This window comes from Bos javanicus, chromosome 11, assembly GCF_032452875.1.
Source record: "Bos javanicus breed banteng chromosome 11, ARS-OSU_banteng_1.0, whole genome shotgun sequence".
Lineage (NCBI taxonomy): Eukaryota > Metazoa > Chordata > Mammalia > Artiodactyla > Bovidae > Bos > Bos javanicus.
Genome location: NC_083878.1, coordinates 54,805,093 through 54,831,481, shown reverse-complemented (window position 1 = coordinate 54,831,481; position 26,389 = coordinate 54,805,093). Strand labels below are relative to the sequence as shown.

General features: G+C 38.5%; 1 protein-coding gene across 5 annotated transcripts in view; it reads left to right on the top strand.

Moving 5' to 3' along the window:
* Positions 1 to 26,389, top strand: part of CTNNA2 (catenin alpha 2) — a 1,363,902-nt gene that overhangs the window by 1,259,468 nt on the left and 78,045 nt on the right. For all 5 annotated transcript variants that reach the window (XM_061432723.1, XM_061432722.1, XM_061432721.1 and 2 more), the window contains one exon: positions 22,547 to 22,698. In XM_061432723.1, the coding sequence (XP_061288707.1) occupies positions 22,547 to 22,698 (152 nt within the window). The remainder of the gene's footprint in view (positions 1 to 22,546; positions 22,699 to 26,389) is intronic.

Sequence of the window (26,389 nt, the reverse complement as noted above, 5' to 3'; positions counted from 1 at the left end):
CATTATCAACATCCCCTACCAGAGTGGTACATATTTTACCCTTGATGAACCTTCATTGAAATATTATAATCACCCAAAGTCCACAGTTTACATTTTGGCTCATTCTTGGTGTTCTATATTTTGTGGTATTTGGACTAATGCATAATGGCATACATCCATCATGATGGTATCATGCAGTGTGTTCTTCACTGCCCTAAAAATTCATTGTACTCTATTAATCCCTCTCCCCCTCTCAATCCCCTGACAAACACTTGTCTTTTTACTTTTTCCATAGTTTTGTAATTTCTAGAATGTCATATATTTGGGATCATATAGTTTGTAGCCTTTTCAGATTGACTTTTCTGACTTAGTAGAGATGGTATAATTTTTACTTTCTTACTTCTGTTAAGTAAAGTTTTCCTAAGAGAAGTTTTTTATATCATTTCTATATATTTTGCTCAGAAAATGTAAGAGGAACAAATAGAAAGTACTCAAACTGGATATGATAATGAGGGATACCATTGTGTTAGTACCATGTAGATAATGAAATCCAGGTAAGAAGTCAGAAGAACTCCATTCCTTGACTTCTACCAACTAAATGTGACCTTACATAAATTAGTTAATGCCCCTGAGCCTCAGCTTGATGTTTTGTCATCGAAGTATGACAATAGTCAATATTGTTATTTTGTTTATATGTGTTTCACTGTTTGCTTGCTTCCTGATGACTGAACTCAACATGGACAATCACTGCCCATGAATCCTCTGTATCAACCCTCTGCTCTATCTGGACAGGTGCATTCATTTTTCTCCAAGCAAAACACATCCATGCTGTTCCCACTTGCTTCGCTGCGTCTTCACCATTTTTTCCTCCTCCTCTACATCTGTGTATTGAAATTGTACTTATGAGCTGACTCAAGTTTCAGTTGGAGGCAACAGGGATCTATTTCTGAGTCTGATGACATTTAATATGTCTTCTTCAGTGTCAGTGGTCCACAGATAGATTGTCAGTTCTTAGAGGCAGATGTTCTTATATGTGCGTAGGGCCTAAACTTGTATCATCACACCATTAGATCCCCTGGAGAAGGGAATGGCTACCCACTCCAGTATTCTTGCCTGGAGAATTCCACAGACAGAGGAGTCTGGCAGGCTCACAAAAGAGTAGACACAATTGAGGGACTAACACTTTCACTTTTTTCAGCTTTAATATGTATGTATTGATTAACTGAATACAAAAAATAGGATATGTTTTTGTTTTTGTTTTTGTTTTTTCAGTAGAGAGTATGTCCACTAGCAGCCTAGGGCTTACAACTCAAGATTCCAGGATTAAGAGAAACACTTCCTTTCACCTGCTTTTCTACATATCAAAGGAGAATAATCTTGGCCAATGGGGGGTATGCTTATTTCACTTGATCTGATTTCCTTTCTTTTATTGTTCCACTCTCAGAAATTAATATAATGAATGTACAGAGAAGTAGAAGAATATGTTGCGTGCTAAGTTACTTCATTCATGTCCAACTCTTTGTGACCCTATGAACTGTACTCCGCTATGCTCCTTTGTCCATGGGATTCTCCAGGCAAGAATACTGGAGTGGGTTGCCATGCTCTCCTCCAGTGGAAAAATATAGTAGACCCAAAATGCTTTATGAACCAATTCAATGTAATTAAGATTTATACAATTTTCATACAAAAGTAGGACACAAATTCTATTCAAGTTCCCATAGACTATAAACTAGGAGACACTGGAACATATCTGGAGACATAGACCAGGTGCAGAAATTTCATCATCTAAAGGTACAGATCATACAGAGTCTGTTCTCTTATTATTGTGGAATTATGGTAGAAATCAATATCAAAAGATATTTGAAAATAACACACATATTTTAAAGTGCAGTATAACATTTACCAAGAGACATCTTTGACTTAGCTATTAAAAGTCTCAATAAAGATAAAAGACTGAAAAAACACAGAGGATGATTAAAGAGAAGAAAGCATTTAAATGAGAAATTAATACTAAAATGAGAAATTAGTATCAAAGATACTTTAAAGAAATCCATGTATTTGGAAATTAAATGCCCACTTTTAAATGAGGGATATATCTAAGAAGCCATAACAAAGAAAATTAGAAAATATTTGTAATAGAATAAAAATGAAAAGAAAATTTACCAGAATTTGTTGCATGCAGCTGAAGCTGCTCAATGCAATTAAATACAATGTGTAGTCTTAAATAAGGTATGAAAGCAAATAATGAACACGAGCATAAAATTTTGTGTGATCTGAGCAAAATTTTTACTTTAATAATACTGTGTCACATGTTAATTTCCTGTTTTTATTTTTTTACAATATAATATTTCTCTATATTCTCAGAATTGGATTAGAATTTTCAAGCTTCATTCAACAATTTTTTTAATCACTAAGATAATAAGCTTTCTAGACTTTTAGCAATAATACTAGATGCCAAAATACATGAAACTATATCAAAATTTTGTTTGCATATAAATTAGAAATCTAGCATTCTGTTCATACTAGGTTAAACAAGTAGAATTAAAATATCATAAGTTTTTAGATGGACAAAAATTCCTAAGTTTTCTAAAATAGTATACATTCTCATATGAAAGCTTTTCTATTATGGTTAGTAAAGACTTGAGAAAGAACATAAAAAAAAGAGAGAAATTGGAAAACATAAACTAAATGAAATGGGAGCACTGAATATGAAGTAGAAAAAGTGAAACAAGCTAGATAAAAGTAAAAGTCTATCGTATTCACTTGATCTGATTTCTGTTGCTAGTGGCATCAAGTGTTATGATTTGACATGTCAAAGTGACCTGCCTATCCCTATGGCCAGAGGACAGAGGGTATGGACAGAAGTAAGATCAATATCAGAAGAAGGTGGCAGGACCAGATTATTGGAAAGACAAAAATATTAGATATTAGACCTGGAAAGCCTATTACAGTCTTTACTTCTCTGTAACTGACTTTGAAATTAGATTATGAAAGTAATGAATTTCAACAGAAGCTATAATGACAGATTGTTCAGCCTCAACTTCCTAATATATTTTAAATGCATTTTAATATAACTCTAACTATTGGTGTAAAGCATTTTATTTCTCCCTGAAAGGTCAAAATCATTACAATATGGAGGAAATGTCTTACTTAGTGGTGGTTGTGGTGTTCATGGAGGTAGGAAGTCAGAAGTGTAGGAGGAATGAGAGGGAAATTTCATTCATGTAATAGCCCTTAAACAGGCAACATGTAGTTGTCTCAAACCCTCGACTGAAACCTACATACTTGAAGTATTGTACAGATCTGGCTGATGGTGTTTAATATCTGTATTTATTTGTTTTATCTTGAACGCAAATGTAAGGTTTCTTGCTCAAAGAATAAATTTCTTTCTTAGTAACAGTAACCTTGCCAGAACCTTCCCTGTGCTTCATTCTACTTTTCAAGGCAGTGTGATGAGGGCAGATAAATTCCGCCTACATGAAGAAGGTCCATACTACAGGAAAAGAACCACAAAATTATAAATCTGGGAGCTTATATAGGAATTGTTCAGCTGCCTCCCTCCCTGTCCTGAGGAGGAGAGAAAAACCTTCACTCTTTAACGTTAATAAACTCCCTTCAGGAAAGACTCCCCAGGTTGTTACAACTCTTTGGAATACAAATGAACGGCTCCTGTGGCTTCATTCCCTTTTGAAATGTAAACGCATATCTCTGGGGAGAAAGTGAAAGTGAAGTCACAGTATGTCCAACTTTTTGCGACCCCATGGACTGTAGCCTACCAGGTTCCTCTGTCCATGGGATTTTCCAGGCAAGAGTATTGGAGTGGGTTGCCATTTTCTTCAGAGGATCTTCCCTATCCAGGGATCGAACCTGTGTCTCCCGCATTGTAGGCAGACACATTACCGTCTGAGCCACCAGGGAAGTCCCTCTATTAGAGAGTGCATATTTCTTATGACATATCGGTTGTCTGGAGACTCTGCTTTCAAAAATACCTATAATAGTTTAAACATAGTCCCTTGTTTCTTTGTTTTAGCTTTACTGAGGTATAATTGATATGCCAAAAAATTAAAACCTGTAAATCTCCCCCCAGGTTATTTTACCATTTTAAGACTTCTATTGAATTATCCCTTGAAGCAGGGTACCAGTCATTTTTGCTCAGAAAGTTCTGTCCATGCAATGCAGAAATATGAAAATATCTTCTCTAGGCTGACTTGTTTGTACTGACTTGAATTAGACATGACCAGCTCTTTCAGGGAGAGGGACTCTAGGTGGTTCTGACTCTAGAACCATCTGAGACAAATACAACTTGAGAAAGGAAGAGAAACAATTTTAGCCTGATAATAAATTTCCAGCATGGAAGTGGAGATGGCATAGGGTGGATATAGGATGACTCACAATTACACACTTACGGAACAACACAATGAAATAAACAGCCCTTTTCTAGTGTCCAATTTTCAAAGTAAAACTAAAAAGGAAGACATGAATTTCCAGTTCTTACTGAGTTACATCATATTCTCAGAATCCTAGGGACTGCAAAGGACATGACAGTTCTTTGTCATTTCAAGGATATCATGGATATCCATGGTAGTGGTAGTGGAGTGTCAGAAGGGCCAGTGCTGGTGTCCACAGGAAGTGGTGGCCAAGAGGCATTAATTGTTCACAAGTGAGGCAATAATAGATTTCTTTCAGCCAGAATCCCTACCACACCAGGGATAAGGATTTGAATCAAAGAAATGAGGAATGTGTCATCAATCAATAATAGGGGTGCATCATTAAGATATTCCAGAAATATAATAATCTGATTAGGAAAAATAAGAAACTATACTTAAAACTGGGATAACAGATGGATGTAAGAACCAGAAAAATTCTATATATTCTGGTGAAAGTGAAAGTGACCCCACGGATTGTATCCCACCAGCCTCCTCAGTCCATGGAATTCTCCAGGCAAGAATTCTGGAGTAGGTAGCCATTCCCTTCTCCAGGGATCTTCCCTGATCCAGGAATCAAACCTGGGTCTCCTGCATCACAGGCAGATTCTTTATCACCTGAACCACCTAGGTCTCCCATATTCTGATCAAAGTGACCCCAAAATGACCTCCTTACCTGGTTTGACTTTCTATATTTTACCAGTTTTCTAACACTAGCTGGTTTCTTCTTATAGAGGGAGTGAAGTCTTCTGTAACCATACCAGCCAATCCCACTCCTCTGTGCCCCATTACTCACTGTCACTCATTAGGCCCCTACTGTATACTGCCCTGTGTTGCAAACTCTGTCCATTTCTCTGTCTTAAGGTGTCTCTCTGTTTTCTGAGTCTCTATCTGTGTGTGTGTATATGTGCGTGTGTGTTGCTTCCTAATTTAATTTTAACCCCTTGAGATCTGAGACTACCTCTTCATTTCCTCCAACCTTGATGAGAATCGAGGCTCAAAAATGTTTATTCATATAAACAAAAAAAAATAACTGACATAGTATAATGCCTTATTTTAGGGGTTGTACCTTTTCTAAAAATTACACACTTAATGATCAGAATCAATAAATTCTTAGCATTTATCTTATGTCCTCTTAAATTTTAAAGCCTCACAGGTGCCAAAATTAACTATTTATCAATCTTGGTTTCCACAAACACTGTAGCTAAATAAGGCATCATGTTCAATTTTTTATTCATTCCTTAAGCTTCAGAATTAAATATGCTATCCTTTTAACTTATAAAGCATTTGTGATTATTTTTGAAATGCTTATTATAAAATGTAAGAATTTTCCAAGCAAGCATTTTCTTTCCCTGGGGAAAGGAATTTGTGTCTAGACAAAAGCAGATGCATGCTGACTGATTCTCTTAGGGTAGTTATCGTGGATGGAATTTAGAAGAATTTTTTTCCTTCTTCTAAGCAGTCCTTTTTCATCTTTCATCAAACAATTCAGCTCATGGGTTATGTATGGCCTTCTGGAACTTGAATTTGATTTTGATGTTTGAAATGTACATTATAATTTTCCAAACATGAGTTTATGAAAATGGCAGCTTTTAGGAACTCCCACAGAGGGAACAGATGACTGATTCTGACGAAAGAAAGTCTAGGAATATACACTGTATGAAAGAATTTGGACTAACCAGGAGGATGCTGATGTTTTTCTGGAGAGGTAGAAACAGATGACAAATAGTCACCAGGGAATAGGGGACAGATTAAACTGGACTTCTTTTGTCCTCGCTCCCAGAGCTCATCATTTCCCACCTTGACTTAGTTCAGTTCAGTCACTCAGTCCTGTCTGACTCTTTGTGACCCCATGGACTGCAATTAGCCAGGCTTCCCTGTCCATCACCAACTCCCAGAGCTTGCTCAAACTCATGCTCATTGAGTCGGTGATGCAATCAAACCACCTCATCCTCTGTCATCTCCTTCTTCCCCCGCCTTCAATGTTTCTCAGCATCAGGGTCTTTCCCAGTGAGTCAGTTCTTCACATCAAGTGGCCAAAGTGTTGGAGCTTCAGCTTCAGCATCAGTCCTTCCAATGAATATTCAGGACTGATTTCCTTTATGGTGGACTGGTTGGATCTCCTTGTAGTCTAATGGACTGTCAAGAGTCTTCTCCAACACCACAATTCAAAAGCATCAATTCTTCAGTGCTCAGCTTTCTTTATAGTCCAACTCTCACATCCATACATGACTACTAGAAAAACCATAGCTTTAATTAGATGGACCTTTGTTGGCAAAGTAATGTCTCTGGCTTTTAATATGCTGTCTAGGTTGGTTATAGCTTTTCTTCCAAGGAGCAAGTGTCTTTTAATTTCATGGCTGCAGTCAGTATCTGTAGTGATTTTGAAGCCCAAGAAAAGAAAGTCTGTCACTGTTTCCATTGTTTTCCCATCTATTTGCCACGAAGTGATGGGACCAGATACCATGATCTTCATTTTTTGAATGTTGAGTTTTATTTTTATTTTTTTTAAATTTTATTTTATTTTTAAACTTTACATAATTGTATTAGTTTTGCCAAATATCAAAATGAATCCGCCACAGGTATACATGTGTTCCCCATCCTGAACCCTCCTCCCTCCTCTCTCCCCATACCATCCCTCTGGGTCGTCCCAGTGCACTAGCCCCAAGCATCCAGTATCGTGCATCGAACCTGGACTGGCAACTCGTTTCATACATGATATTTTACATGTTTCAATGCCATTCTCCCAAATCTTCCCACCCTCTCCCTCTCCCACAGAGTCCATAAGACTTCTATACATCAGTGTCTCTTTTGCTGTCTTGTACACAGGGTTATTGTTACCATCTTTCTAAATGTTGAGTTTTAAGCCAGCTTTTTCACTCTCCTCTTTTACTTTCATCAAGAGGCCCCTTAGTTCCTCTTCATTTTCTGCCATAAGGGTGGTGTCATCTGCATATTTGAGGTTATTGATATTTCTCCTGGCAATCTTGATTGCAGCTTGTGCTTTACCCAAACTGGCATTTCACATGATGTACTCTGCATATAAGTTAAATAAGCAAGGTGACAACATACCTTGACGTATTCCTTGACGTATTCCTTTCCCAATTTGGAACCAGTCTGTTGTCTTATGTCCAGTTCTAACTGTTGCTTCTTGACCTGCATACAGATTTCTCAGAAGGCAGGTAAGGTGGTCTGGTATTACCATCTGTTTTAGAATTTTCCACAGTTTATTGTGATCTACACAGTCAAAGGCTTTGGAGTAATCAATAAAGCAGAAGTAGATGTTTTTCTGGAATTCTCTTGCTTTTTCTAGGCAATTTGATCAATAGTTCCTCTGCTTTTTCTAAATCCAGCTTGAACATCTGGAAGTTCATGGTTCACATACTGTTGAAGCCTGACTTGGAGAATTTTGAGCCTTACTTTGCTAGCATGTGAGATGAATGCAATTGTGTGGTAGTTTGAACATTTTTTGGCATTACCGTTCTTTGGGATTGGAATGAAAACTGACCTTTTCCAGTCCTGTGGCCACTGCTGAGTTTTCCAAATTTGATGGCATATTGAGTGCAGCACTTTCACAGCATCATCTTTCGGGATTTGAAATAGCTCCACTGGAATTCCATCACCTCTACTAGCTTTGTTCATAGTGATGCTTCCTAAGCCCACTTGACATCTTCACATTCCAGGATATTTGGCTCTAGGTGAGTGATCACACCATCGTGGTTATCTGGGTCATGAAGATCTTTCTTGTACAGTTCTTCTGTGTATTCTTGCCACCTCTTCTTAATATCTTCTGCTTCTGTTAGGCCCATATCATTCCTGCCTTTTATTGTGTCCATCTTTGTATGAAATGTTCTCTTGGATATCTCTAATTTTCTTGAAGAGATCTCTAGTCTTTCCCATTCTGTTGTTTTCCTCTATTTCTTTGCATTGATCACTGAGGAAGGTTTTCTTATCTCTCGTTGCTAGTCTTTGGAACTCTGCATTCAAATGGGTATATCTTTCCTTTTCTCCTTTGCCTTTAGCTTGATTAAGAGTTACCAAGAGAAAGTACAGTGAAAGTTAATGTATCACTGCTTCAGAGAGAGTATACTTTGATTTGAGAGTGTTTAAATATTATTTCCATACTTCCTCCTCCACATTTAAAAAAACATTTGAGGATACTTTACTCAAGATTCAAATCCAATCAACAAGCTAATATATAACAGTATGCATTTGAGATAGAAGGAAAACACTTTCATAAGAATATTATGTTAAGTGTGCAGGTTTTATAGAAAGTGCATCTAATTTGAGCTAAGGAAGCTGGGTTTGATTTTTTTTTCTAGTTATGAGCTTTTTGGTAATGTCTCTTAAGTTTTAAAGATTTTCTTTCCTCATGAATCTGAGTGAGGTCATAATGGAATATAGTGTTTAACACTGACTTTCTTGGCAATGAAGATAAAATGAAAATTCTAAGAGTGATTTTATAAAATCTTGTCCTGAAGGCAGATTTCATAGGAAATTCATTATTAAAAATGCAAAGCCATCAGAAGGATGATGTAGTCCTGCCAAGGAGAGAGAAAAGTATAAAAGCAGGGAGACTTTTCAGGGTAAATTGTACCAACTTTCCAATTTTCATGATTTGAGGACAAATTTTTGTGCTATTTTCAGTTTACTTCCCTCTCACAAGACCCACTTTTTAGTGATAAATCATGTAGTTGTACCTCCAAGTTCTATCCAAAGGCACTGGGTAATTTCACTTGCTGTAAACAAAGAAAAGTGAGCATGGATGGGTAGATACACAGGGTCATGATGTGAAGAACCATTTACTGTGAATATTATGTGCCTAGCATGATTGTCAGCTTCTTATATACATCCCACTTTTTCATTCCTTGAAGGCAAGATCATATTTATTTGCCACTTTATTCCAGTGGCTAAGTAGTACTTGTTTTTACATAATAATGTTGTATATAAAATTTGTTGAATGGATTTTTTTTCTAAAACCTTACCTAAAACCTGAAGACCAGCTTTTTTACATTTGAGTAAGCTGAGGCTCAAATTGAATAATAAATATACTTTATTATATAAATAATAAATAAATATCATATAGCAAGAGTCAGTTAATCTCCTGCTTGGGTGCCATAAATATACCAGCACCCTAAACCAACATAGTTGCTGCAAGTGAACAGAAATATAAATATGTCTTGCTGACAATTTTTACTGTTACTTCTACCTCTGGCATAGCATATTCTATTAGTTAACTATTGCTGTGTAACACATCACCCCAAAGCTTAATGGATTAACATTACAAGCATTTACTATCTCATAGTTTCTTTGGGTCAGGAGATCGGCACAGCTTAGCTGGGTGGCTCAGATCATGAGCATCTTATTGCAAAATTCAGGCTTAAATTGAAGAAAGTAGGGGAAACCACCAGGCCATTCAGGTATGACCTAAATCAAATTCTTTATGATTACAGAGTAGGGGTGATGAATAGATTCAAGGGATTAGATCTGGTAGACAGAGTGCCTAACGAACTATGTATGGAGATTTGTAACATTGTACAGTTTAGTTCAGTTCAGTCGCTCAGTCGTGTCCAACTCTTTGCGACCCCATGAATTGCAGCATGCCAGGCCTCCCTGTCCATCACCAACTCCCAGAGTTCACTCAAACTCACATCCATCAAGTCAGTGATGCGATCCAGCCATCTCATCCTCTGTTGTCCCCTTCTCCTCCTGCCCCCTATCCCTCCCAGCATCAGAGTCTTTTCCAATGAGTCAACTCTTCACATGAGGTGGCCAAAGTACCAGAGTTTCAGCTTCAGCATCATTCTTTCCAAAGAAATCCCAGGGCTGATCTCCTTCAGAATGGACTGGTTGGATCTCCTTGCAGTCCAAGGGACTCTCAAGAGTCTTTTCCAACAACACAGTTCAAAAGCATCGATTCTTCGGTGCTCAGCTTTCTTCACAATCCAACTCTCACGTCCATACATGACCACTGGAAAAACCATAGCCTTGACTAGATGGACCTTTGTTGGCAAAGCAATGTCTCTGCTTTTCAATATGCTATCTAGGTTGGTCATAACTTTCCCTTCCAAAGAGTAAGTGTCTTTTAATTTCATGGCTGCAATCACCATCTGCCGTGATTTTGGAGCCCCCAAAAATAAAGTCTGACACTGTTTCCACTGTTTCCCCATCTATTTCTCATGACGTGATGGGACCCGATGCCATGATCTTAGTTTTCTGAATGTTGAGCTTTAAGCCAACTTTTTCACTCTCCTCTTTCACTTTCATCAAGAGGCTTTTTAGTTCCTCTTCACTTTCTGTCATAAGGGTGGTGTCATCTGCATATCTGAGGTTATTGATATTTCTCCCAGAAATCTTGATTCCAGCTTGTGCTTCTTGCAGCCCAGCGTTTCTCATGATGTACTCTGCATGTAACATTGTACAGGAGGCAGTAATTAAAAACATCTTAAAGAAAAAGAAATGCAAGAAGGCCAAGTGTTTGTCTGAGAAGCCTTTACAAATAGTTGAGGAAAGAAGACAAGTGAAAAGCAGGGGCAAAAGAGAAAGATATACTCAACTTAATTCAGAGTTTCAGAGAATAGCAAAGAGAGATAAGAAAGCCTTCTTAAATGAATATTGCAAAGAAATAGAGGAAAACAGTGGAATTGGAAAGACTAGAGATCTGTTCAAGAAATTGGAGAGATCAAGGGACTGTTTCATGCAAAGATGGGCAAGATAAAGGACAGAAACAGCAAGGACCTAACAGAAGCAGAAGAGATTAAGAAGAGGTGGCAAGAATACACAGAAAAACTGTACAGAAAAGGTCTTATTGACATGGATAACCACTATAGTGTGGTCACTCACCTAAAGCCAGACATTCTGAAGTATGGAATCAAGTGGGCCTTAGAAAGCATTGCTATGATCAAAGATAGTGAAAGTGATGGAATTCCGATGGAACTATCTAAAAATCCTAAAAGATGATGTTGTTAAATTGTTGCACCCAATATTTCAGCAAATATGGAAAACTCAGCAGGGGCCCCAGGACTGGAAAGTAACAGTTTTCATTTCAATCCCAAAGAAGGGTAATTCCAAAGAGTATTCAAACTACCATACAATTGTGCTCATTTAACATCCTAGCAAGGTAATATTCAAAATCCTTCAAGCTGAACTTCAGAAGTACATGAGCTGAGAATTCTAGATGTAAAGCTGGATTTAGAAAAGGCAGAGGAACCAGAGAGCAAATTGCCAACATCTGTTGAATTATTGAGAAAGCAAAGGAATTCCAGAAAAGACATCTATTACTACTTCATTGACTACACTTCTGCTGCTGCTGCTAAGTCGCTTCAGTCATGTCCGACACTGTGTGACCCCATAGGTGGCAGCCCACCAGGCTCCTCTGTCCCTGGGATTCTCCAGGCAAGAATACTGGAGTTGGTTGCCATTTCCTTCTCCAATGCATGCTAAGTCACTTCAGTTGTGTCGGGCTCTGTGCAACTCTATGGACACAGCCCACCAGGCTCCTCCATCCATAGGATTCTCCAGCCAAGAATACTGGAGTGTTTGCCATTTCCTTCTCCACATTGACTACACTAAAGCCTTTGATTGTGGGGATCACAACAAACTGTGGAAAATTCTTAAAGATATAGGAATACCAGACCACCTTACCTACCTCCAGAGAAACCTGTATGCAGGTTAAGAAGCAACAGTTAGAACCAGACATGGAACAACTGACCGGTTAAAAATCAGGAAATGACTATGTCACGACTGAATATTGTCAACCTGCTCATTTATCTTCTGTGCAGAGTACATCATGCAAAATGCTGGGTTGGATGATGCACAAGTGGAATCAAGATTGTTTGGAGAAATATCAACATTTCAAATATGCAGATGTTACCACTCTAATGGCAGAAAGTGAAGAGGAACTAAAGAGCCTCTTGGTGAGGGTAAAATAAGAGCGTGAATAAGCTGGCTTAAAACTCAACATTAAAAAATCTAAGATGGTATATTTCTCCATCTATTAGATGTTCATGGATTGGAAGTATCAATATAGTGAAAATGAGTATACTACCCAAAGCAATTTATAGATTCAGTGCAATCCCTATCAAGCTACCAACCAGTCCATTCTGAAGGAGATCAGCCCTGGGGATTTCTTTGCAAAGAATGATGCTAAAGCTGAAAGTCCAGTACTTTGGCCACCTCATGCGAAGAGTTGACTCATTGGAAAAGACTCTGATGCTGGGAGGGATTGGGGGCAGGAGGAGAAGGGGATGACAGAGGATGAGATGGCTGGATGGCATCACTGACTCGATGGACGTGAGTCTGAGTGAACTCCGGGAGTTGGTGATGGACAGGGAGGCCTGGTATGCTGCAATTCATGGGGTTGCAAAGAGTCAGACATGACTGAGCGACTGATCTGATCTGATCTGATCAAGCTACCAACGGTATTCTTCACAGAGCTAGAACAAATAATTTCACAATTTGTATGGAAATACAAAAAACCTCGAATAGCCAAAGCTATCTTGAGAAAGAAGAATGGAACTGGAGGAATCAACCTGCCTGACTTCAGGCTCTACTACAAAGCCACAGTCATCAAGACAGTATGGTACTGGCACAAAGACAGAAATATAGATCAATGGAACAAAATAGAAAGCCCAGAGATAAATCCACACACATACGGACACCTTATCTTTGACAAAGGAGGCAAGAATATACAATGGATTAAAGACAATCTCTTCAACAAGTGGTGCTGGGAAAACTGGTCAACCACTTGTAAAAGAATGAAACTAGAACACTTTCTAACACCATACACAAAAATAAACTCAAAGTGGATTAAAGATATAAACGTAAGACCAGAAACTATAAAACTCCTAGAGGAGAACATAGGCAAAACACTCTCTGATATATATCACAGCAGGATCCTCTATGACCCACCTCCCAGAATATTGCAAATAAAAGCAAAAATAAACAAATGGGACCTAATTAAACTTAAAAGCTTCTGCACAACAAAGGAAACTATAAGCAAGGTGAAAAGACAGCCTTCAGAATGGGAGAAAATAATGGCAAATGAAGCAACTGACAAACAACTAATCTCAAAAATATACAAGCAACTCCTACAGCTCAATTCCAGAAAAATAAATGACCCAGTCAAAAAATGGGCCAAAAAACTAAATAGACATTTCTCCAAAGAAGACATACAGATGGCTAACAAACACATGAAAAAATGCTCAACATCACTCATTATTAGAGAAATACAAATCAAAACCACTATGAGGTACCATTTCACGCCAGTCAGAATGGCTGCGATCCAAAAGTCTACAAGCAATACATGCTGGAGAGGGTGTGGAGAAAAGGGAACCCTCTTACACTGTTGGTGGAAATGCAAACTAGTATAGCCACTATGGAGAACAGTGTGGACATTCCTTAAAAAACTGGAAATAGAACTGCCTTATGACCCAGAAATCCCACTGCTGGGCATACACACTGAGGAAACCAGAATTGAAAGAGACACGTGTACCCCAATGTTCATCGCAGCACTGTTTATAATAGCCAGGACATGGAAGCAACCTAGATGTCCATCAGCAGATGAATGGATAAAGAAAGCAGTGGTACATATACACAATGGAGTATTACTCAGCCATTAAAAAGAATACCTTTGAATCTGTTCTAATGAGGTGGATGAAACTGGAGCCTATTATACAGAGTGAAGTAAACCAGAAAGAAAAACACCAATACAGTATACTAATGCATATATATGGAATTTAGAAAGATGGTAACAATAACCCTGTGTACGAGACAGCAAAAGAGACACCGATGTATAGAACAGTCTTTTGGACTCTGTGGGAGAGGGAGAGGGTGGGATGATTTGGGAGAATGGCTTTGAAATACGTATAATATCATATATGAAATGAGTCACCAGTCCAGGTTTAATGCACGATACTGGATGCTTGGGGCTGGTGCACTAGGACGACCCAGAGATATGGTATGAGGAGGGAGGAGGGTTCAGGATGGGGAACACATGTATACCTGTGGCAGATTCATTTTGATATTTGGCAAAACTAATACAATATTGTAAAGTTTAAAAATAAAATAAAATTAAAAAAAAAAGAAAAAAAATAAATAAAAATTAAATTAAATTTTAAAAAAAATCTAAGATGATGGCATCTGGTTCCATTACTTCATGGCAAGTAGAAGGGGAAAAAGTGAAAGCAGTGACAGATTTCCTTTTCCTTGGTTCTAGAATCACTACAGATAGTGACTGAAGCCATGAAATGAAAAGACACTTACTCCTTGGAAGGAAACCTATGAGAGACATGTCTAGAAATGTCTAGGTTTCTATGTTTAGAAACCTAGACAGTGTATTAAAAAGTAGAAACATGTGTTTGCCAACAGAAGTCTGTATACTCAAAGCTGTGGTTTGTCTAGTAGTCATGTATAGATGTGACAGTTGGACCATAAGGAAGACTGAGCACTGAAGAACTGATGCTTTCAAATTATGGTGCTGGTGAAGACTCTTGAGAGTCCCTTGGACTGCAAGGAAATCAAACCACTCAATGCTAAAGGAAATCAACCCTGAATATCCATTGGAAGGACTAAAGCTGAAGCTTCAATACACTGGCTACCTGATACGAAGAGCTGACTCATTTGAACCTTGATGCTGGGAAAGTTTGAAGGCAAAAGGAGAAAGGGGCGGCAGAGGATGAGATGGTTAGATAACATCACCGACTCAATGGACATGAATTAGATCAAACTCCAGGAGACAGTGAAAGACAGAGAAGCCTGGCATGCAGTCCATGGGGTCACAAAGAGTCATATACTACTTAGCTATTGAACAACAACAATACCTTATGAAATGTTTTAATAAAATCACTGAATTAATAGGAAGTGATGGGCAGAGAGAAACTTAATATGTGGAATGTGATACTGCTCATTTTGTCCCTGAAATATTCAATGACAAACAGTTTCCTTCCTGTGTCCCATTCTTTCACTTCCCATCCTTCTTCCATCTGAATTGATGAGCTATACTAGAAGTATAATATAAGCTTGAGATGCAATGAATGAGGAAGATATGGTCTCTGCCTAAAAGTGACTCCCTGAAGTTGACATACAGAAGTAGAGTGCAGTAAACAATCCTATTGGATTGTATCAAGTACTCTATTAGTGCAGGAATAATTAAGAGGCTATAAAATTATAGAGAACTGCCAACTTTGGAGTGTCTTGGAATTAAGGAATCCTTCACAATGGCAGTTGATTCTAATCTGGGTATTGAAGATTGAGGAAGTATTGACCAGGGCCAGAGAGAGAAGTATATTTTAGTATGAAAGTCCATTTAGTCCATTGATCATGGACATGTTGGTATGACATGGTATGTCTCTGTCATATTTGAAGACATAGAAGTAATTCAATCTAATTGAAACGTTTGAATATAGGTAGGAATAGGTGGGAAGACAGAGGCAGATAAGAATTATAGGCAGGTGTAAGATGCTTGTGTTTATATCTTGATAAAGAGGTTTTATTATCCCTTTTATAGTAAAGGGAGTGATTGGAAGATTTAAAGCAAGGCATGGAAATTTTGGGTAGTTTCTCAGAGCTAGTTGCTTGGATTGGCCATTCATTTCCACTTCCTCCGGTTTACCTTGGATTGGCTCTTATGATTGTCAGCAATCCTATTTGCATCTTTAGTACAACTTTTCGTTCATTTTATTGACTCACCCTGTGCTCTGAAACTTCACAGCTGAAGTCTCTCAGGAGGACTGAGTCTAGATCTTCCTCACCTCTGGTTTAGGATCTCCATCGACACCAGAACAAGGTGACCTTGATTTTTATATCCATACTTAACTCTGATTTCATTACTTCTGGAATGTTATTCTGTGGCCTAGTGTGCACTCTGCATGCAAAAGTACAGGGAGAATTTAAGAGTTTATTTCCAACTTTGATCACCCTTTTAGGACATGAGCTATTAAGGAGTAATTCACAATTCATAATGTGGTGTCTACACTTTTGGATGTAATTCAGAAATTAGAAAGAAGCTTCTATTTATATAATCCCATATCAGAAATTCTGTTAATAGAGAATATGTGACTCACAAAGGCAGTGCTGTGTTTTGTCCTATTTAGTGGGAAGCAGAATTAGCGTCATATTGGAAGTACTTTCAGGCTTTTTCTATTGCAGTATTACTTTGAGAGTATTTCATGTTTCAGACCCTATTAAAGTGCTGGAAGAATTCATAGTTAAAGTAAAATCTTCGGTTTGTCATGATGGATCACGTGTGTGTATTCAGTCGCTAAGTCATATCTGACTCTTTGCAACCCTGTGGACTGCAACCTGCCGGGTTCCCCTATTCATGGGATTTTCCGGGCAAGAATACTGGTGTGTACGTGTATGCTTAGTCACTTGTCATGTCTGACTGTTTGTTACTCTGTGTACTGTAGCCCACCAGGCTCCTCTGTCCATGGGATTCTCCAGGCAAGAATACTGGAGTGCATTGCCACGCCCTCCCTGGACCTCCAGGAGATTTTTGCAATCCAGGAATCAAACCTGAGTCTCCTGTGTCTTCTGCATTGGCAGGTGGATTCTTTGCCACTGAGTCACCCAGGAATCCAAACTGTCCTGTAAACTTTTGTTTGTCTGTCTTATCACTTCAAATACAAAAGAGGATAAAACTTAAACAGAAAATAGAACAGCAGTGTGGAGAGCAAAGGTATGTTGGTTAAAGTGTGGTAGCAGTTGACCAAGCCCTAAATAAATAAGTGAATACACTTAGCAACAGAGCATGGAGCAAAATTTTCTTAAGAATCAGACCCTAAAAATGCTGATTGTAGTAAGAGAAATAGATGTCTTGTCTCTTATAATATATAAATATCAAATGGAATCAGTTCAAGCTCTAGGTTATACCAGCTTGAGCAGTGTAATAAGTCACTGGAATATTAATGCTAAATTTCCCTTTGAGCACCTCTTTGGAAAAGTAAAACTTTCACATCTGTTCCTCCACCATTTTTTTTTTTCCTCCTTGGAATATGGATGGTATTTTCTGTTGCAGTCTCTTGTTTCTGCCTTTTCTGACAATGCCACATCCACAACATTGTTGTTCCTGCAAAAACTCTAACTCCTAAATCTAACAAGTGGGATTCTGCACTCCATGCTGGAGCAAACAGAATACCCTTCTCCAAACCTGCTTGGGTTCCCAAGCAGTACAGGTGATGTTTTGGGCCCCAGAGTGTCCCTTATGAAAATGGTCCATTAGAGTTTAGCTTGGGGTTTCCCTGGTGGTTCAGCAGTAAAGAATCTGCCTGCAATTCATAGGACATAAGAGACACAAATTCAATACTTGGACTGGGAAGATTCCCTAGAGGAGAGCAGGCAATCCACTCCAGTATTCTTGCCTGGAGAATCCCAAGGACAGAGAAGCCTGGCGGGCTACAGTCCATGGGGTCGCAAAGAGTCAGACACGACTGAAGTGACTGAGTACACACAGAGTTTAGCTTTCTTCTATCTCACTTGAGAGAATTAGGGCTAGAGGCATGTGGAGAAAGAGAACCTGTGACCGCCTGCATTTTTCTCCTCCCCAGCTCTCCTCAAGATGATCTTGAACAGACAAAACAAAGCAATACAACTCCGCTCTTCCTTTTAGACTTTAATCAAAGGTTTTCCTCCAGAGAGTGGAGGGGGTGGGGACTGCTAGACTCAGGTTTCCAGCTGGCAGGTTTTAAGGTGGAATATTAAGCATGTGATCACAGTCACAGTTTCTGAGGGATTTCCTCACTTAGTACTGTGGATCAAATCAATTTCTACTATGTTCTGGTCCATGAACTAGAACTTAATTTTTTTCAGAGCCTTATTCTATAAGGAGAGATACAGCTTTATGGGTAATGTATTGATCTCTTTTTAAATATTTGAAATTTGAGAAGATTCAAATATACCAAACTAACAGAGACTCATAAAACTTACACCCAACTTGTACTCCAAGGTATAACAAATATTAACATTTGGCAATATCTGATCCTTTAAAGCACTTATTATTTGCAGGTTTAATAATACTCTTGTTATTATTAACTCTTGGAATATTAAACCTAACAAAAGACAGCTGTAACTGTAGAAACACAGGAAATTCCTGTACTCCCAATGTAAACAGTCTCATAATCAGTATCGTCCCAGAAGTCAGTATTTGGCCATGCTCTAGCTAATGTTCTAATTTACTGGTTAGGACTAGAAAGTTTCATTTTACTAGATTTTGACAAAGCATATGCCATTTTTTTCTCCATCTATGTAGAAGAGTACGCTTTTTTTCACATGCTCAGTAAGATGTATATTGTAAGCCTTAATTTGTTTTCCCATCCACCAACAAGTATGAAGTATCTCATTGTTTACATTGTAATTTTTCCAATTATCAGTGAAGTCAAGTATCTTAGCTGTTTATCAATAATATGGGATTTCCTTTCTGTGAAGCACCTTTTCTAATCTCTTATCTATTTTTAATTTTTGTCTTATTGATTTGTAAGAGTATTTATCTTAAGTAGATGTGGGAATACCAATCATTGATCAGTTATAAAAAAAAAGGACAAAGATTTGTGCATATAAATTCTACTGATGCTATCATACACATCTGTAAAATTGTTGATGGCCATGATGGCAGCTTTGATATGAAATGGGATTAATATTATTTACAATTTGGTTTAAGAAAAGAAAGGAATTTTTAACTTTAAGGAAGACACTCATATGAAAATGATAGATACATACAAAAATGTTTTCATGCTTAAGAAGGTCAATCTCAATGATCTAGATTAGTTAATCATGTAAAACAGTTAATTCCCAACACAAATGGATAACTAAAATGGTTTTAGCTTAATGTGGTAGTTTTTAGAAATATATTTTTATTTGAATCATATTTTGCAGCAATCCAAGTCAATATCTCTCAGTTCCTTTCATATAAAAGCAGTTCAAAGGCCCAAGTGAAAAATTCGAATAGTATAGAGAACCAACGATAGAAATTTACTCACAGAGGAAATTTACCCTTTGAAATGCTTTGGTTTCGATAATTTCTATTGAAAGAGTGGTTACTCTGTTTTCTTCTAACATTCTTCTTTTAAAAATAATGTTTGACTTTTCCTAGTAGAAATACAATTTTTAAGGAGTGTTTTATCTTGACTACTCTGATCCTTGAGAGTAATCTAGCAGAGTTTCTCATGCTAGGGATTAAAATGGATGTTAAAATATCCACTGAGGATGAAAATGGTTGGATGGCATCACTGACACAATGGACATAGGTTTGGGTGGACTCCAGGAGTTGGTGATGGACACGGAGGCCTGGCGTGCTGTGGTTCATGGGGTTGCAAAGAGTCGGACACGACTGAGCGACTGAACTAAACTGAGAATGAAAATGAGTATCATGATGAACCAGGCATGAGAGTCCAGAAATGGAAAGAGATGAATGGCATTTCTACTTTATTGTCCTTGTAAATAAAATAAATTGTGCTTCTGGCTTTCATTTGCCATGTGAATTGATTTTTACAAGATAACAATTGAAAAAATTGAGTTATAGTTTTCAAGAATCAGTGAATAAGCATTTCTTAAGTAGCCACTAAGTGTACTTTCTACAAACTTCCAGTCTGTATGCAGGTGTCCTCATTTCAGGAAAGAGGTGCCTGCATTTTAACATGTTCATATGTATCCTCTGGCATATCAACAAAGTCCTGGTAAAATGGAACAGAATCAAATTTGGTTTTGAGTCCATTGGTCTCTTTCTGTAATCTTTCTGACGGAATATTCTGGGATTTCTCTCTCCTCTCTTAGACAGTCTTTCCACAAGTCTCCCTCCACAGCCGTTTCCCCACCTTCAAAGTCTCAAGACCTGCACTCCAGAAAGAAGTGGAATGGATTGGATCATTTTGTTCATATTTTACTATGCAATGATGTAGACTAAGTCTGCTACTCAACCAGCTGTGACTGTAGTGTCTGATATTAGTTGTGTATTTATTGAGGCTTTTTAAGGACAGATGCCATCCAGTGCATTTGTATGCATTACCTCACTGAACCCCAAGCTAGGATTTACTATTATATTTTATAGACAAAGAAACAGACTTACAAGGTTTTAGAAAAGATGGTAGGTTTTCTAGGTACCTCGGTAGTAAAGAATCCACCTGCCAAGCAGGAGAGGAGTGTTCGATTCCTGTGTCAGGAAGGAAATGACAACCCACTCCAGTATTCTTGCCTGGGAAATCCCATACAGAAGAGCCTGGTGGGCTATAGGCCATAGAGTCACAAAGAGTTGGACATGACTTAGCGAGTAAAAGGAGCAGCAGCAAGAAAGCATGGTCAAGGTTTCACAGTTAGGAGTTAGCAGAAGTGAAACTCAGCTGCAGTTCAGTTCAGTTCAGTTCAGTCACTCAGTTGTGTCCGACTCTTTGTGAACCCATGAATTGCAGCATGCCAGTCCTCCCTGTCCATCACCATCTCCCAGAGTTCACTCAAACTCACATCCATCAAGTCGGTGATGTCATCCAGCCATCTCATCCTCTGTCGTCCCCTTTTCCTCCTGCCCCCAATCCCTCCCAGCATCAGAGTCTTTTCCAATGAGTCAACTCTTCGCATGAGGTGGCCAAAGTACTGGAGTTTCAGCTTTAGCATCATTCCTTCCAAAAAACACCCAGGGCTGATCTTTAGGATGGGCTGATCTCCTTTAGGATGAACTGGTTGGATCTCCTTGCAGTCCAAGGGACTCTCAAGAGTCTTCTCCAGCACCACAGTTCAAAAGCATCAATTCTTCGGCGCTCAGCTTTCTTTACAGTCCAACTCTCACATCCATACATGACCACTGGAAAAACCATAGCCTTGACTAGACGGACCTTTGTTGGCAAAGCAATGTCTCTGCTTTTCAATATGCTATCTAGGTTGGTCATAACTTTCCTTCCAAGGAGTAAGCGTCTTTTAATTTCATGGCTGCAATCACCATCTGCCGTGATTTTGGAGCCCAAAAAAAATAAAGTCTGACACTGTTTCCATTGTTTCCCCATCTATTTTCCATGAAGTGATGGGACCAGATGCCATGATCTTAGTTTTCTGAATGTTGAGCTTTAAGTCAACTTTTCCACTCTCCTCTTTCACTTTCATCAAGAGGCTCTTTAGTTCCTCTTCACTTTCTGCCATAAGGATGGTGTCATCTGCATATCTGAGGTTATTGATATTTCTCCCAGCAATCTTGGTTCCAGATTATGCTTCTTCCAGCCCAACATTTCTCATGATGTACTCTGCATATAAGTTAAATAAGCAGAGTGACAATATACAGCCTTGACGTACTCCTTTTCCCATTTGGAACCAGTCTGTTGTTCCATGTCCAGTTCTAACTGTTGCTTCCTGAGCTGCATACAGGTTTCTCAAGAGGCAGGTCAGGTGGTCTGGTATTCCCATCTCTTTCAGAATTTTCCACAGTTTGTTGTGATCCACACAGTCAAAGGCTTTGGTATAGTCAATAAAGTAGAAATAGATGTTTTTCTGGAACTCTCTTGCTTTTTCTATGATCCAGCGGATGTTGGCAATTTGATCTCTGGGTCCTCTGCCTTTTATAAAACCAGCTTGAACATCTGGAAGTTCATGGTTCACGTATTGCTGAAGCCTGGCTTGTAGAGTTTTGAGTATTACTTTACTAGTGTGTGAGATGAGTGCAACTGTGTGGTAGTTTGAGCATTCTTTGGCATTGCCTTTCTTTGGGATTGGAATGAAAACTGACCTTTTCCAGTCCTGTGGCCATTGCTGAGTTTTCCAAATTTGCTGGCATATTGAGTGTAGCACTTTCACAGCATCATCTTTCAGGATTTGAAGTAGCTCCACTGGAATTCCATCACCTCCACTAGCTTTGTTCGTAGTAGAAACTCAGCTTATGATAACGTGAAAACTGGACTCACATACAGTATACCACACTAACTTGGGCAGGTTTCATAAAGTTGCTCTGTTGCAGACCATCCATCACCTTTCATGGAGTAATGATTTCCTCCCCCTGCTGAAGGTAAGTGGCACAAAGATCATTAAATTGGGTCTATCTCCTACTGGACAGGTGGACACCAGGCTCCATTTGAATGTTGGAATGCCCAGAGCCTGCCACCTTCCCTAAGAGAAACAAGGAAGCATGAAAGAAAGACTGCCTAATCCACTGCTTTTCACTTTGTTTACACCAGTGATGCCACGCTTTGCTGAACAAGTGGAGGTTGCCATTGAAGCCCTGAGTGCCAACGTCCCTCAGCCATTTGAGGAGAACGAGTTCATCGATGCCTCTCGCCTGGTGTATGACGGCGTTCGGGACATCAGAAAGGCTGTGCTGATGATCAGGGTATGTGAGGTCTCTGTAGCTTGGAGCTGATTGGAGTGTCCAGTAGGGTCCCCAAAGAATTTACTCTTTGTAATTTTTTCTTGATTATTTAGTTTAACGTAGTAAGCTGTTTAGCTCCTCATTTGGTCAGACAAGGGGGACTTTTTACTTATAAAGGGATTAGTGATCCCAACAAGTCTAGATCAGCACTGAATGCCCTGAAGGGTGATGTCCTGCCTGCTTCTTCCACACATTATTACCTTAATTTGATACCCACTTAGGGGTGCCCTTGCCATTCCCCTTTGCTAACACCATTTCCCATTATAATCAGAAAGCCATGTGGTGGAAGAAAATGAAGATCACCCAGCTTAGTAGTGTTAGTGATCATGATAATGATAATAATAATGATAATGCAATAAAGTGATAGATAGCTACATTCTTCTTGTAACAGATCATTAGGCTAAATAATCTTTCAGCAAACCTCTCCTATCACCTTTCCTACTATCTTCCCATCCCTCAATCTTCTGATCTGTGTAGCTGTGAGTCTTCCAAACCATTGCCTAAATGATTAGACACACACGAGAAAGCATAATATAACAGATTTCAAAACTCAGTTAAGAGTTACTTATAACTTGCTTTGTTTGCCCACAGTGTGCCTTTGTCTATCTCTGTGAAGACAATAGCTTACCTTATTCTACTTAACAGCTGTGTAATATTCCATCATAACTTTTTCTCCTTGCCTTATTGACAGTTAAGTATAGCAGGTTTCAAATGCTTTTCTTAGCCATAGAACTCTTTTATAAAATAAACTTAGGTTGATGACACGGATATGTTTGTGGCTATTAGGACTGAGGCAGAGATGATGAGTCTGCAGTGCTCATCTTGCTATCCTATGGAAATATATATAAACCACATGTACAATTTCAATTTTTAGTAGTTATGTTGATAAGGAAAAAAAAACAGATGAAATTAGTTTTAAGAACATATTTTATTTACTTCAATCAATATCCAAAGGTAGCATTTCAACACATGGCACCAGCTTCATTTAAAATTCTCAGTAGCTCCGTGTATCTGTGGCCACCATTTTGGATGAGGCAGCCCTAGACTACATCTCCATCCTCAACCTTCATTGTTGTCTCTGGGGCTGTTCAATGAACTATAAGTTAATCGCTGAGTGCATCTTGAAAAACTTTCTCTCGGGGTGACCACTGAGCATCTAAACCAACATCCCCTCAAACACAGCAAAACAGTAACAATCTATTTTAAATCAACTTATTTTCTGTATGCAGTCTTTCAGTACTTCAAGAAGTATCTGTGATTTATTGGTCTCTCTGGACAATACACACTTAGTTCTTTAAAGAGTTCATGTATGGCATTAATTCTCCTCCAAATTTGGGTATCTTCGAAATCATGAAGTCATTAAACCTATGTATATCCTTTTTGACTGTGGTACCCAGGACACAGCATGATGCTTCCAAGGTGATCTGAGCAGGCAGAGTAGAGCATCACCAGAAAAAGTCTCTCTTCCATCTTTATGGACGTTAATGATTCTCCTGAAACATTCAGCTAGCTTCTTTGCTGGGGAGCAACCATAGCATATTCTTATCTTCTCATCTTTAAGCAACTTGATTTTCCATGTTAAATAATTCCATGATTAATTCAAAGTGTTCAGAGAATCATATAAGTTGTATCAGACAGTACTAAATGTATATAACAATGTGGAATTCAATTTTGGACAAGATGGTCAGACGTATTTCCTGTTCTTCCAACTTTCCTATTTTAGATCTGTCAAACTCTTACTACCTTTCAAGACCTGGCTCAAATCTTCTTTCCCTAAATTTTCTCCCTCAAAAATACTGATTCTTTTCTTTAACTACCTGTAAATCTTTCTGCTGTGATCATAATCTTTACACTATATATATTTTTTTGAGGTCTATTACTTTTTTTAGGGGCTTCCCTGGTGGCTCAGTGGTAAAGAATCCACCTGCACTGGCAGGAGACATGGGTTTGATCCCTGGGTTGGGAAGACCCCCTGGAGAAGGAAATGGCAACCTATTCCAGTGTTTTTGTCTGGGAGATCCCATGGACAGAGAAGCCTGTTGAGCTGCAGTCCATGGGGTCACAAAAGAGTTGGACACGACTTAGCCACTGAAGAAGGAAAACGGCAACCCAGTCCAGTATTTTGCCCGGGAGAGCCCATGGACAGAGGGGTCTGGTGGGCTACAGTCCATGGTGTCACAAGAGTTGGACACAAATTAACCACCAAATGACAGCAGCAACCTTCTTTAGGCTGAACTTTTGGAAAGCAGAAGCTGTATTTTTTTTCCCTTCATAGTGATGCATTATTTGGCACAGTGCTTAATACTATGTGTGATGGACTTCCCTGGTGGTCCAGTGGCTAAGACTCTAGGCTCCCAATGCAGAAGACCCCGAGTTTAACCCCTGGTTAGAGAACTAGATTCCCCATGCTGCAATTAATACCCAGCACAGCCAATAAATAAATAAATAAAAGTAAATATAAAAAAAAATACAATGTATGTTAGGGAGCAAAAGAAACAGATACCTCTGGAGATAGGAAGGTGACAGAGGGAAAAGTATGAGAATTAGAGGACAAAGGAAAAATAGGCTTTTAAACCTGTATTTTTCCCATTATATACTAACTTGTGAAATAATAGACCATGAGAATTATGTTTTCAAAGCATTTGGCACTAAATTCCACTGTAATTCTCAAGACATATTCCCTTTTTTGCCATTTTTCTGCTTTGTTAGCCTTCACATTTTTGTGACAACTATTCATCTGGGAGGCTGAGCAAGTTTATAGCCATCATTCACTTATTCATTCATGAGCTGTAAAAAAACATAATTTAGGTAAAAATGCCATATCTTTGTTACATAAAGTGTCATTCCTCTATCTTGACATTTCAAGTGATTTGATCGGATGGATTTCACATCACTTAAAACAGGAAGGGAGAAATGTATGGTATGTACAAATTGTTATTTTAAAAGTCTTTCTCCTTTCAGCACCAAAATGGCTTCATTTCATACTTAAATTCTTGGTTTGCTTTCTATGTATGATAGTTAAGTCTGCTTTAAAATATCATTGCACTGAGTCGAGCGAAAGACAGTAAGACAAGTGGAGCTCTTTTCCAGCTAAACTGGCCATGCCTTCTTCTCTCTCAAAGTGTTGGTTATGCTTTGGAAAAATAAGAATTATTTTCCAAAAAATAAATGCAGAAAGGACCTTGAAAGGTCAGATTCCCTATCACCTTGCCTTTCAGCAATCAATACATATTTAATGGTGATGTTAGTATGTAGGTGCTCCAGGCCAGCTCAAGGCAACCCTCTGAAGCAAACAAAGCTTGTCCTTCCGGTATTTCAACCTCACCTTTAAGGCTCTTACTTTCCTTTGGGAGCAGAACAACTCTGCTTCTCTTTCATACAACTTTTTTTGTTTGCTTCTTGCTAAGGCTTGTCCTTGGTGATCTGTTAGCTACATAGGAATTTTCTGATTACCTTAACAGAGTAGTTTAAAAAATGAATAGGCAAATATGGCTCACCAGAATTTATTTGATTTTTGTTATTTGTGGTAGTTGCCTTCAGTGAATTCTGAATTAAGGAATACGGAATCATTGCTCCTAGGAGAAATTCAAGGTTGGGTTCCTGTGAGCCTCTGGTCACATCTTCATCAACTGATCAATATATTAGCTTGTTT